The following is a 12,048-nucleotide window of genomic DNA, read 5'->3' as shown; positions in this document are numbered from 1 at the left end:
TTCCCTTCAGTGCTCTCTTAATCACTGCAGAGAATGTGGTGGGTGATGGAATTCCCTAAAGGGAATAAGCAAAAGCCTATTGCTATGTTTCCAGTTGCTGTGTGAACAATAGGATTCTGCTTCCCCGTTTTGTGTCCCACCTCTAAACACTAGCTGTTTATAACTCTTCTTTTTCCTTCTTGTGAGACCAGGCTACTTCAGAAGGAATGTGGGCTTCATACATTTAGAGGGGGCTTTTTAAAGCAAAATCAAGTACAGTAACAAATTTAAAGCAAACAAATGTTTATCAGGTTAAAAGTTATTCTGACATGTCTTTATGGAGTCATTCATTTTACTACATGAAGATAGAACTTCTGACTTCCAAGGCCCCAAGTTTATGTATGTGTGACAAGCAGCTGTTTGTCTAAACACAGGTCCCATGCACACAGACGTAATGATGGTTTCACAATGCATTTATAGCCCGTGCAGGCCTATCTCCTAGGTTACTATTCCATTATAGAACATGACAGAGAATCACCGTGTCCCTTCATAGAAAGGTTTATTACTGTCAGTATGTGTAAAGCTATGAACAAAACCCAGTTCTCTTCCAGAGCAAGAAGGACTAAGATTTTGCTTTGGTAAGCTTATTGTCTTAGGAGTTAATTTCTTCCTCTTAAGAGCTCTCTAGCAGTCTGGCCCATTTCACATCATGGACAAATAGTTTGCAAAGGCGTAACTAGCTCCTGTGAAGGAGGTAGTGCTGATACTCTGGCAGCTTGTTGAGGAAGAAAAATAAGAAAGAAAAGCCAGTTGACAGAATGTAACACACTGCTTTATAAGTTGATGAATGTGGGGGTTTTTTTGGAAATGCACAGCTCTATTTCTGGAAGCAGGCCTTCAGAATTCCATTACTGCTATTTGGCCACAAGAACAGCACATGGATTACAAGCTGTAAGAGATTTTGCTTCATGTAGAGTTCCCATGCAGTAATATGATTTGATGTCATTTATCTTCTGTTAGAAGTATGAGAATGAGCTGGCAAGTGCAGCTCTTCTGGGGCGAGGGGGAGACATGTCCCTTGTATTTCATGCCAGGGCAAGAATGGGTTAAGGCAACTTAATTTTTAAAGATGTTCTTTATTTGAAAAATAGGTCAAATTAATCTTTGAGTTTGGCCCTGAAGCAGCTTTGAATTTGGAGTAGAAGATTTGGGAATTGTAAGGACCTGAGTCTCTTCCTGCTGGAATTGATAGAGGAGAAATTCCCACTGATTTCAGTAGTACCAGGATTAGGTTCCTATGTTGCAAAGTTTCTTTTCCACTCAGTGGGTCAGTATTTTGCCATGTGTAGGGCATAACCTTTCTGTTCCCTGCAAAATGTCTGACGAATCCGTAATCAGGTCCTGTAGTTCTGAGGTTAGTGACAACCTAAATCTGTTCAGCATCAGACTTTAGACAATATGGGCTATCTTTGAGCAGGTCCCAGCTGAATTGAGAACTAATAAGAGTGTTTCTTTTTTTTTCTTACTGACAATAAGACTTTTCACTTGAAAATGGTATCAGCTAGCCTTAAGATTTCTTGTTCGCGCTCAGGTGTGAATATACGTGCCTGTGACAAGTCTCCTGTTCCATGTGTCGCAAAAGTTCCAGAAAGAAGCTGCCTAATACTTGAGGAAGTGAAAGTAGTGAAATGTCAGTAAGTATTTTAGGCTGTTCTAAGATTTGCAGTAAGACTTGAAGTATCTTGATCATGTAGGAGCTGGCAGTGAGACTCTTGTTACATCCCGGGAATGCAGGAAGCAAACAAACCTTTCACTTCCAATAGACAGCTTTGATTCCAACCCAAACTGAAAAGCCACTTTCACTGGCCTTGGTTGGTTTCCTCAGGCAACCACCAAGACGTAAGTATGGCTTGGATCGGATCTAGGAATGAGTAGGAAAGAAGTTGGAGTCCTTGCCTCTGGAAACATGTCCTCTAGGCTTGTGGTGAAGTATACCAGAGTAAGTGGAGTCATCCGCTGTTGGTCTGCTGCAGGTATTAGGTGAATAAATTTGGATCTCTAGTCTCTCAAGCTATCACATACACCTTTATAATAGACTATGCTATTGAGTTAAAATACTAAGTACATCCCTACTACACCAGGAAATTGTCAGTTCCAGGTGGAGGGAGGTGATGACATACTACTGCTCAGCAGCTCTAGGCTACCTGAAATGCTGACCTTGCTTTTGAAGACGGATGCTGTTAGCATCTCTTCAGCAGGCCTTTAGGGGAAATTTGATAAATGATCTGATCTTTAAGCCAGTGTCTGATCTGTAAAGGGAAAAGAGACTGATGGGTTCTTAGAATCTGATGTCTTGCCAATGTGTGTTTCTGACACTGTTCAGATTTTGGTGATGTAGGCATTCTTACTGTAGTGCCGAAACCTAACCTATAGAATGGGGGAAAGAACCACCTGAATTTTTTAAGAAGCAAAACTGCTAACATGGGAGAGAAGACTTTTTAAGTATGTGTGTAACCCTTGTCCCTAGAAGCCCGAGTGATCGAGAATCAAGCTTTTAACAGAAAGGCCTATGAGCTGGATTCCTCTTAAACAAGATATAGCTGTACTTCTTTAATTCAGAGTGGTGGAGGAATGAACACTATCAGCAAGGAGGCTGTGCTGTTCTGCTTTCATAAAGAATGATAAACTAATCCTTAGAACACGTAATTCCAAAACCAATCTTCCCCAAACTCTTATTAAAGAAGGTCAGCTAAATGCACTTTATCTTATTGCTGCTACTTAATTTTCTTATTGTGTTACGTTGATGGAGCTCTTCGAAATACTCTTACCAGTGAGTTTTCTCTCTGCTGTATTTAAGGTGATAAGTTTGCATGAATTATTCCTGTATCAATGCTGTAAACAATGGAAACCAAAATAAAAATGAATTGGAAAAACATTTCTGATGTGTTCTGCATGTCGTGATACAAAGTCTTCACGTGTAAGTATAATATATTCAGATGATGGTGCGCTACCGTGTTGTAGTAGATTGCACGTTTGACAGCAGTGACTGGGAACTGCCGCCTTAGTGTGAAAATTAACAGGGAGCCCAATGATACTGAATTATGCGCTAGCAGGTTTGAGAGATTGCTTCTTGTATACTAAAAATGTCGGTTTGAATCGGTGATTTCTTGAGCATATTGTAGGAAGTGACGGTCGGCAGCTACCACGCTAATAGGCTGAAGTTGCCGCGAATCGGTCTTTGCTGATAGATCGCACGCGTGCATTAGAAGAGAAGGCAGATTTGCAGCCGTGCGTTTCAGAGGGCTCCGCTGCCGGGGGCCGCGGGCAGCGCGCTGCGGGCGGTTGCTGAGCCCCAGGGCCCGGGCCCGCTGCCGGCGGCGGCTCCGCGGTAGCTCCCGGGGGGGGGGGCGGCGGCGGCCCGGGCATGCCGGGAGCCGCGGGGCGGGCCCAGCCGCGGCGGTGGCCGCTGGGCTGCGGGAGCGGCGGGGCCGGGGCCGCCCTGGGGGATCCCGGCGGCGGCTGGAGCGAGGGCGGGGATCCCCCGGCAGCGGGATCGCCTGGCGACCCGGCGGTGGGGGGCGGCGCAGGTGGGCCTGCAGATGCGGAGTCGGCGGGAGGGGAGCGTGGGGGAAGGTCCGCGGCCCTGCAGCCGCTCGGCCTGGCCGGGCTCGCCCGCAGGGGCAGGGCTCCGCAGGCCGTGCTCCGGGCGAGGGCTCGCCTCGCCTCGCCTCGCGGAGGGGCAGGGGCAACTCCTCTGCCCGGGGCCGTCTGCCCTTCCTCACGGGCGTGCGAGGGCCGCAGCAGCGTGTCTGCGCAGGAACGAGCTCTGGCAAGCTCTGCCTAGGTGCTGCACGGCTTTCTTGCAGAGTGGAAGAGTACTGCTTCCCGAGGCAATCGGTATTTATATTTTTTAACCCCGAGAAGCTAAGCTCCTTTTCGCAAAGGATTCGACTAAAGCAGTTTCATGAGCTTGAGCCGCTGGGGTTGAGCGTGAAGGAGTAACAGCTTCTTGTAGATTATGCTAAGAGTGGATCTCATCTGGTAAAACCCTTCCAGAAAGTCCCTTGACTAATGTTATTTTTGGAGTATTTGCTTTCCGATGAGCAATGATGAGAGGATGCTCTCAGCTTTATCCTGTGAATGTTGTGAGAACTGTTGTTTTGTTGGATCGATGTCAAATTTAGTGCCTCAAGACCAGTATTTCTATTTTATGTCCAGTAGCGCACCTCTCGCTTACTACTTGTAACAAAAAGATATGTTGTAGTTTTTTGATTGTTAGCACTGCTCTCGGTTCCTCCCAGTGCTGTTGTACAACGTATGCGTTTGATTCCTCGCGTCTAGTTGCCAAGGTAGCAGACAGAAGAAAAAAATCAGATGAGCTTTGGAGAAGGGTTTAGGGATCCTTCAAAACAAAAGGTCCTAGAGAAACACGTAGTTTTACTTGAGAACGTAATTGATCACTCTAGCCAAAAGCAATGTGGGGGTTTGGGTTTAGAGTTTGTTTTATTTTAAAAAAATCACACTTTCTGCAAATTTAGAGGAGCTTGTGATGTTGTAAACATGTTGAAGAGTGTGACAACCTTCCAGTCAAACTAAGCTTTATTTATTTATCTTTTTATTTATTTATTTACCCCCCCCCCCCCCTTCTAATAGAAGGGCAGTAACCCTTAGTGATTAAGATGTGGGACTGGAATTGTCCGAGCCCTGGTCCTGAGTCATAATCAAGCCTTTTGGAGTGTTCCTGCCTGGGGAACATGGAGAACAGTTTTGACTCAATAGTTCTTTTGGATGTAGTAAATACATTTATATTCATTATTCATATTTTGAACTTTATGAGCATCCTGGTGGTATCACAATATATATTTTGATGCTTAAATAGAACATTAAAGCAGAATTACATAAGGTTGTCCTAAATATCAGCCTCTGAATCAAATGTCTCTTGTTTGGCTTTTTGATGAGACTTTTTTCACGTTTACTGTTTCCTCTGTAAGAGTGTCTTGGCTCCATTCAGTCAGCTACCAGTTTCTGGGTGCAAAATATTTGATAGTACATCTGAGGGGAGAGAAGTATGTGGTGGTGCTAGTTCGTAGCGTAAAGAGTTTTGAGACTGGCAGATTTCTCAGGAGCAATGGTCAACACCCCCAGCGTTCCAACAGCTGTAAGTGGTTTTTATGAAAAGTCCCCTGACAGTGGTTTCTCCTGAGTCTGCTTCTTCGCTTAATGCTTTCATTTATGTAGTTCACCCTTCCTCTGGCTTTACAGGAAAATGTTTTCATAGGATGGAGTTAGAGCACCTGCAGAGGCTGCGTCAGGCCAACCAGGATCTTCTACAAAGGCTAAGAATGAAGCAGGAAGAGATCAGAAAAAGACTTCCCATCAAGCCACTCTTTCCAGCATCTCTTCGTAATAGAACAGCTACTGAAAGATCTGTCCCCTTGCCCAAGAGAGGGGTATGTGTTGTGTCTGTGCTGGAAGTGCTGGGAGGCAAATGGGCCTTGTATGGCAGGCATAGTTCTGCCTATGGAGTGGTGTGGTAAAGGAGATGTATGGACATGGAGGAGCTAGTAGAAAGTGGAACATGGAGTCTGTTAGAAAAGCAGCTAGACTTTTGTTTATTGTTTATCCTGTGGTCTCAAATATGTTCTCCTTGCAAAGGGTTCAGAGATCACTTCCTGTCTAAGAAATGTAATCTAAGATAGGAATGAACACTGGAACGTAATCCTTTTATTTCTTCTAAGCACAAAGGGTAAAAGTTTAGCAGTTCCTCAAGTTAGGAAAAGCTGCATTTAGTTGGAAGTGGACCCCTTTCTTATCTTCTCCAAACACTTAATAATGTCTCATGAATAATATAAGGATTTTGCTTTTTTCCCCACAGGAATTGAAAGGGGTGAGCAGACTAGAATGAGACGTTGATTTTCTCTTACTGAGTGAAATGTCCTAATGAAAGCTATTTGTAATCTGAATGATGCCATGTGGTATGAGAGTCTCTGTCCTTACAGAAGGAAAATCGGGTTGATGCTGCGAAGTCTACAGCTGACGCTGCGATGTTGGTGTCTGTGGAACCCAGAGTTTACGCAGCCAGAGCAACCCACTGTTCATCTCTTAAACACAGCAGCAGTGACAGAGGGGTACAGCAACAACAAGCAAAGATTCAGGAAGCAGTAGGTTTGGATTCCAGCTTTCCTGGGAAAGAGAAGAATGTTGTGCCAGTGTCTGCAATAATTACGTGTGGCAGAGAAACCTCTGGAGAGGATAGGGATAGCCATGCTCAAGGAAGTCCAGAGAAAGAATCCTTCCTTCTGGGACATGGAGAGAACAGAAAACAGTCCGCTCTGCTACATGGTTTCCCTGAGAAAAAACAGCTTAAGGGTCATCTGGACCCATCACTGAGCAGCATACAAAGTGAAGAGACCAGCAGGCAGCCTGTGGTCCATAGAGAGCCCATAACCCATAAATCAATCTTGCTGACATCTCAGTCTAAAGTGTTGAAGGTAAATGGTGAAACCAATGCTTTGCTTATTTTCATAAGTCAATAGAAGGATGGGGAGAAAGGGCCAGGAGAACATTACTTGCTGTGTTCCCACTGTGTAAACTGGAAGTTGGGGTCAGACCTGTTCCCAGCCTTGGCAGCCAAGGGCTGTTGGCAGGTTCTTCAGCTCCTGCTTTCCTTAGCCCTTGAACCAAAGACCCAAAAACTGTAGCACTTCACTGTAAGGCTCCTTGTCATTTGCATGTGTGATTCAGATGCTCGGGGAGAACAGCCTGGTGCAGTGCTGCTGCTGCATAGCTTGTTTCCTTAAGTGTGAAGGGCAGGCTATTGACATGATCATCCTCCAAGGCCGCAGGGGTGGCCTGAGGTTTGGGGGTGTGTGATGCAGGGAAGTCAGCATTTTGTTTAAAGCCCTGAAAAATACTGCCTTAGCCTGGGCAAGTCCCCTGCCTCCTCTTTCTGTTTTATGAATTGAGAAGACAAAGAGCTGATGAGCAAATTACTGGTAGGGGTGTAGATAGAATCCAGCCTCAAACTAAGCCACAGCTGTCCCACTTGAACAGCTGCCAGCTATCTCCTAAGCTGTGCCTTTGAATGTCCTGCTAGATGTATAGGAAGTCTTTATGAATTGTTTTTTTCTCAGAAGGAAGCTGGTCGTGTGACTTTTCAGTCTGACCCTGAAGAATATACCATACCTGTGAGCCGTTGGTCCGTGCGTCCTTTCCTGGGCTATGACTGGATTGCAGGTGAATCCTAAACCTAAAGCAAAGCTCTCAAGCATGATGTGGTAATATGAAGAGTTAAAACACAGTTTACAACCCCTTTAAGTTGAGGTGTGACAGAACTGCAGACCTAGAGCCCATGAAGCAGGTCTCTGCAGAGGAGCTGCAGTTTTGTCAGAAGCCATTCCCTGTCCAGGCCAGAGGTGACCTGTGCTTCCCTGGAATGGTGAAGTGGCAGTGGTGTGGGAATCCAGGCAGCAAATTGCAAAGCTGAACGGGGTCAGAGGGTACCAAATAACCAAAATAAATGAATGCAATAAGGGACTCAAACCACGCAGTAAACCTCTGGCTTGACATGATGGCAGCATGCCCTTCTCATGATCCACTGTGGTGCTTCAGACCTTTGGTTGTTTTGACTGTTTTGCATAAGGCTTGCTTTGGTGCTTTCCCAAATTTGGTAAATCCTTGAACTTTTCTCTTTCCTTGGTGTTCTCAGGGCTGCTAGATGTAAACTCTTCAGTAGCAGAAAAATCTGATCAATACTTTGCTGAGCTGCATGAGTTCCGACAGGCCAACAAAGAAGCGTGTATTCATGAGCAGCACCTGGAGTAAGTGGGTATGGGGCAAGGGCCGAAGCAGCAATGTATCCCTTTAGAGTCATGAGCAGTATAGTCTGACTGGAGTGGGAAAGTGTAAGGCTGGCTTTGTAGGCCTTTACCTCCCAATCAGAAATGTGTGTTTGGAAAAGGTGGGGCTATTCAGAGGGCTTGCCCCCGCTTCACTAACTGATTTGTTTGCGTGTTTCTTTAGGCTCAAGGCTCTGGATTACACAGTTCCTGAACAAGAACAAGATTTGATAATGAGTTCCCATAAGTGTAAGATCAGATTTCTTCCTAATCCAATTTCTGTGAACAAACAACTGAGCAGTCTTTGCCTGTCATTCTGAGAGACCCCCATATCGTGCCAGACAAGGAAGAATGTGGGGTTTTTTAGCTGCAGCTTCTAAACCAGATTCAACTTCCTATTCCTATTCCTAGTCTTCTAGGGATCCGCTCTCAATCAGTGTCATTTTACTTTGTCAGGGTTTCTTGTAATTGGCTAATGTTTTAAGTTGAGGAGGTTGAAGTTTTGGTTTTGCTTTTTAGGAACTTATCCGGGGACAGGAAAAGCAGCTCTTTCTATAGAATGCTTGTGTGGCACTGTGGTAGAACACAGCTTTGTTGACTAGGTTGAGGAACCTTCTGACAAACCAGAAATAGGATGATTTTTCGTTACTCTGTGGCAGGTGTTTACTGTTATCGATTAAACCAGCGTCTCTTCACTGTCCCTGTGGATTCAGAATCTGCCTGTCCCGTGTGTAAGATCCCACATACTCACCAGCCCCCAGAGGTACTGGAAGAGCCAGCCTGTGTCAGGTAGTTAAGAGTTATTGCTTTGTAATATGCAGAACTGAAGGAAATAACGGGGACGAAAAAGCTGATCATGTGAGGGAGAAAAGAGCGTCAAAATAGCTCTGTAGAAAGTTGCTGTTCTCAAGGCAGAGATATCTCTTGCTTAAAAACTCCTTACTGATCTTTTCCGTAAGCAGAAACAGTCTTGAAGTCAGTGAGAAATGCGTGTTTTATCTGAATTTGGTCTATAATCTGAATGTACATGTTAAGTGTCTAATGCCCTCATCCAAAACTTTCGCTTGGTTCACTTTGGGATTAGACCCTTGGATTCTGAGTGGGGAAGGCATGCAGATTTCCTCTGCTTTGTGGAAGGTGTAGGCAATTACTTCCCTTGTGTGGTTGCAGGGTCAGCATTCCCAGGGCTACCCTTATGCCTGCCTACAAATACAAAGCCCATCGCAGGAAGAGCTTTGAACCGGCAGACAATCTAGCATTACCTTCGGTAAGTTGCTGTCATCTTGCTGACATTGGTGGCACAGCCTAGGCTGGGCATTGTTACAGCACAAGAAAGAAAGAGGATCTGGGACTCATGCCCTGGCAGGGTTTCCACTAAAATTTCTGATCTGTGTCACTGAGATGGCGAGAAAAGCCATTGGTGTGTGCTTTTGAGTTCATACCTTTGTGTAACTGGCATAAAATATGTGACATATCTCCAGATGCTTTACACTGAGAAAAATAAAGTACCATATGAAGCTATATACTTCTGGGGCATGATTCAGGCATTGACCTTTAACATGCTGAACCATACCTAAGAGTGCCTGTATTTCTTTCCATAGATGTTAGTCTAAAAGACAAGCTTCTGTGAAGTATTCACGGTGTATAGGGGCCTGGCAAAATCAGTAGTGGCAAGGTTGGATTCAAAACTGTGTTTGCGGACTTGGTCCTGTATTCCAGCCACTATGCAATGCTGCGTGCAGTGTTACTAATCAGACCTAGAGATTTCCAGGGAAGAGGTTTGGTTTTGAGGTTTAGGGAACTGGATGAGTCAATTGAGACAGGTTCAGAGAGGTCGGGTGCTTGAGTTCACAAAGCAGGATATTGTTTCAGAAATAATTAGCCAGTGAAAGGTGGAAGAGGGGACAGCTATGCAGTTTTGCTTTGTTAGAGATTTCTTCTCTTTCCTGTTAGTCATATAAAACACCTTAAAAATTAATTAGTTACCTGCTAAAACCTCCCTGTGCAGAAGTTATTAGTTAGAACTAACAGGCCACAATAGATTAAAAAGGGTAAAGCACTCTTATGCAGCATTCCCATCTCTTTTCACAGCATTGTCTGGCTGGCTGGGAAAACACCATCCCTTCCAGCAACCCCACGCTCAGCAGTTTGGATCTGCGAGCTTCACTGGAAGAGAAGACTTCTCCCCATCCTCACCTGGTAAGAATAGCCTGTTAAGAGTCCCTGGAGATGCTGTGAATTGCACAGGTGGGAACTGCAATCCCATCTCTCTAAAGGGTATGATAATCATTGGTGGCTGAGCAAACAAAAATGCCTGGAAGATTATCTCCTCATCTCCAGAGGGAAACATTTTCCTTCCACTGCTGTGTAAACTAGTGTGCACAGACACAAAAAAGCAAATGGAGGTGGATAACAGGCAAAAGCCTATTCAGCTCACCAATCTTCAAAATGGGAGAAGTCACCTCAGCATTCTTTGATTAATATCCTCTTCATTTGGATTCCAGAACTCGGTGTCCAGAGTGTCAGGACGAACCAGAACTGACCAGCTTCTGAACCTGACCCACTCGACACACTTCGGGTGTAGCAGTGCCTCTCAGCAGAGGGAGCAAAACAAACCTGGAGACTACAGAGAAGCTCCACATTTAAATCCGACTGCCTCAACTCTGTGAACCACTGATTTGGTTGCCCTGGGGAAGGGATGGGTGCAGGGTGTGGAAACAACTCTATTTGGATAAAAATAAATCTTTGAACAGATTTTTCCTAGTTTTCACGGTCGTGCGTATATGTGAGCAACCAATACGCATAGCTGAATGTACAAACTCTCATATCTGTTTTTCCACTTTTCTTTTTTGCCTTTTGCAGCTACTGCTAAGCAGATGCATGAGCTTTCCTACCGAGGGCTGGATAAAGCGATGTGTACAGGATGACTAACTAGTACTGTTATCACTAGGACAGCTGTAGCAACAGAGTTCATCTGCCACCTCACCTAAGTAAACCAGAAGTGTAATGTTAACTCTGAATGCCAGGGTGAGGAATTGGCCCATGAATGGCCTGGTTTAGTAGAATGCGTACAAATATGTTCACTTCCAAATGTTTGAAACATGACACATAATTTGCTAGTGCCTTAAACTTGAGTTACTCAATAATTTAGTTAAAACAAAAAAAATCCAGTTTATTTTCAGTGCAATGTCTGTAGCTACAGGGTGCATTATATCAGAGTAATAATGAATGTGAAAAAGCATGTTAAAGTAAAATGAGGTTTTATTAATCAAAAAGCTAGATAATGCCTTAAAATGTTTGCAAATTATGCTTGCCTCTGCTTTTCCAAGTTTTTTGGAGATACACCAAAAAACATTTTTGAGTTTTAAAATTGTACCAAAACAAAATATATTATATAGTGTGATTTGTTTGAACTTTATAGACTGATCTTACTTTCCTTGTCTAAAACCAATAAAACTGATGTTTTATTTTGCTTTGATTAAGCCTGAAACAGAAATTCCTGTCTTAAGAATTCTGTAAGTTATTGTGAAATCTTTAGTAGCAATTGCATTCAGAAACTGTGGATCAAATTTATTTCTGGAAGCTAACTTGGCAGAAGGAATTTGGTTTACACCAATGATATTTTCAGCTTCTTGGCATTCACTGTTTTTTTAATATATATATTATTTATAAATCAAATGTATGAATAGACTTTCTTTAAGCAAGGAAAGGAATGCTGCAAATTTATGAAATCTTAGTGTGACACTTAGAATGGAAAATGAAAGGCCTGACTGATCAGTTTAGCTTTGTGTTGTAGGGTAAAGTGAATGGAATTGGTCACATTATTTCCATTAGTGAAAATACTAATTTTAAAAGAGATTAATCCAGTGAATATAAAACACTAGCTGCCATATGTTGTATTAAATAGGGCAAATTCAAGATTTTTACTACCTTGCCTTAACACCAAAACATTAGAAGTCATAAACCTCTTCTTAACTTACCCTGAAACAAATTACAGCAAGACTGCTCCACTTTATAAACAGAAAAAATGAAGCACTGTAAGATTAAGTAACTTATGTGAGATCTATCTGGTGAATGCAGGATGGAACAAACGTGGAACTCAAAATGTCTCTTGACAGCTAGGAATACGTTCAATCTTTTACACTTGTGAAAGTATTGAAAGCGTGATTATGACTCTCTTGTTCTACTGGAAACAGGTGAAAGAAGTCAGTGACACTGCACCTGCTTACCC

General features: G+C 43.6%; 1 protein-coding gene across 1 annotated transcript; it reads left to right on the top strand.

Annotated features, from left to right (window-relative positions):
* Positions 1-10: 10 nt before the first annotated feature.
* MIIP (migration and invasion inhibitory protein) lies at positions 11-10,826 on the top strand. Its single transcript, XM_075721478.1, has 10 exons — positions 11-38; positions 5,242-5,429; positions 5,979-6,470; positions 7,113-7,215; positions 7,688-7,799; positions 8,002-8,066; positions 8,477-8,606; positions 8,988-9,084; positions 9,909-10,016; positions 10,322-10,826. The coding sequence occupies exons 2-10, from the start codon at positions 5,259-5,261 to the stop codon at positions 10,484-10,486; spliced, it is 1,443 nt and encodes a 480-aa protein (XP_075577593.1). The 5' UTR covers positions 11-38; positions 5,242-5,258; the 3' UTR covers positions 10,487-10,826.
* The last annotated feature ends 1,222 nt before the right edge of the window (positions 10,827-12,048 follow it).

The sequence above is a fragment of the Pelecanus crispus genome, chromosome 15, assembly GCF_030463565.1.
Source record: "Pelecanus crispus isolate bPelCri1 chromosome 15, bPelCri1.pri, whole genome shotgun sequence".
Lineage (NCBI taxonomy): Eukaryota > Metazoa > Chordata > Aves > Pelecaniformes > Pelecanidae > Pelecanus > Pelecanus crispus.
Note: the sequence above shows the minus strand (reverse complement) of the source record. Positions and strands in the feature narration are given on the sequence as shown.

Bases quoted from the DNA above. Each gene is read 5' to 3' on its own strand.
- MIIP (XM_075721478.1), top strand. From the start codon at position 5,259: ATGGAGTTAGAGCACCTGCAGAGGCTGCGTCAGGCCAACCAGGATCTT. The intron at 8,067-8,476 runs GTAAGATCAGAT...ACTCTGTGGCAG, and splicing joins GATAATGAGTTCCCATAAGT to GTGTTTACTGTTATCGATTA. The intron at 8,607-8,987 runs GTAGTTAAGAGT...GTGTGGTTGCAG, and splicing joins GAAGAGCCAGCCTGTGTCAG to GGTCAGCATTCCCAGGGCTA.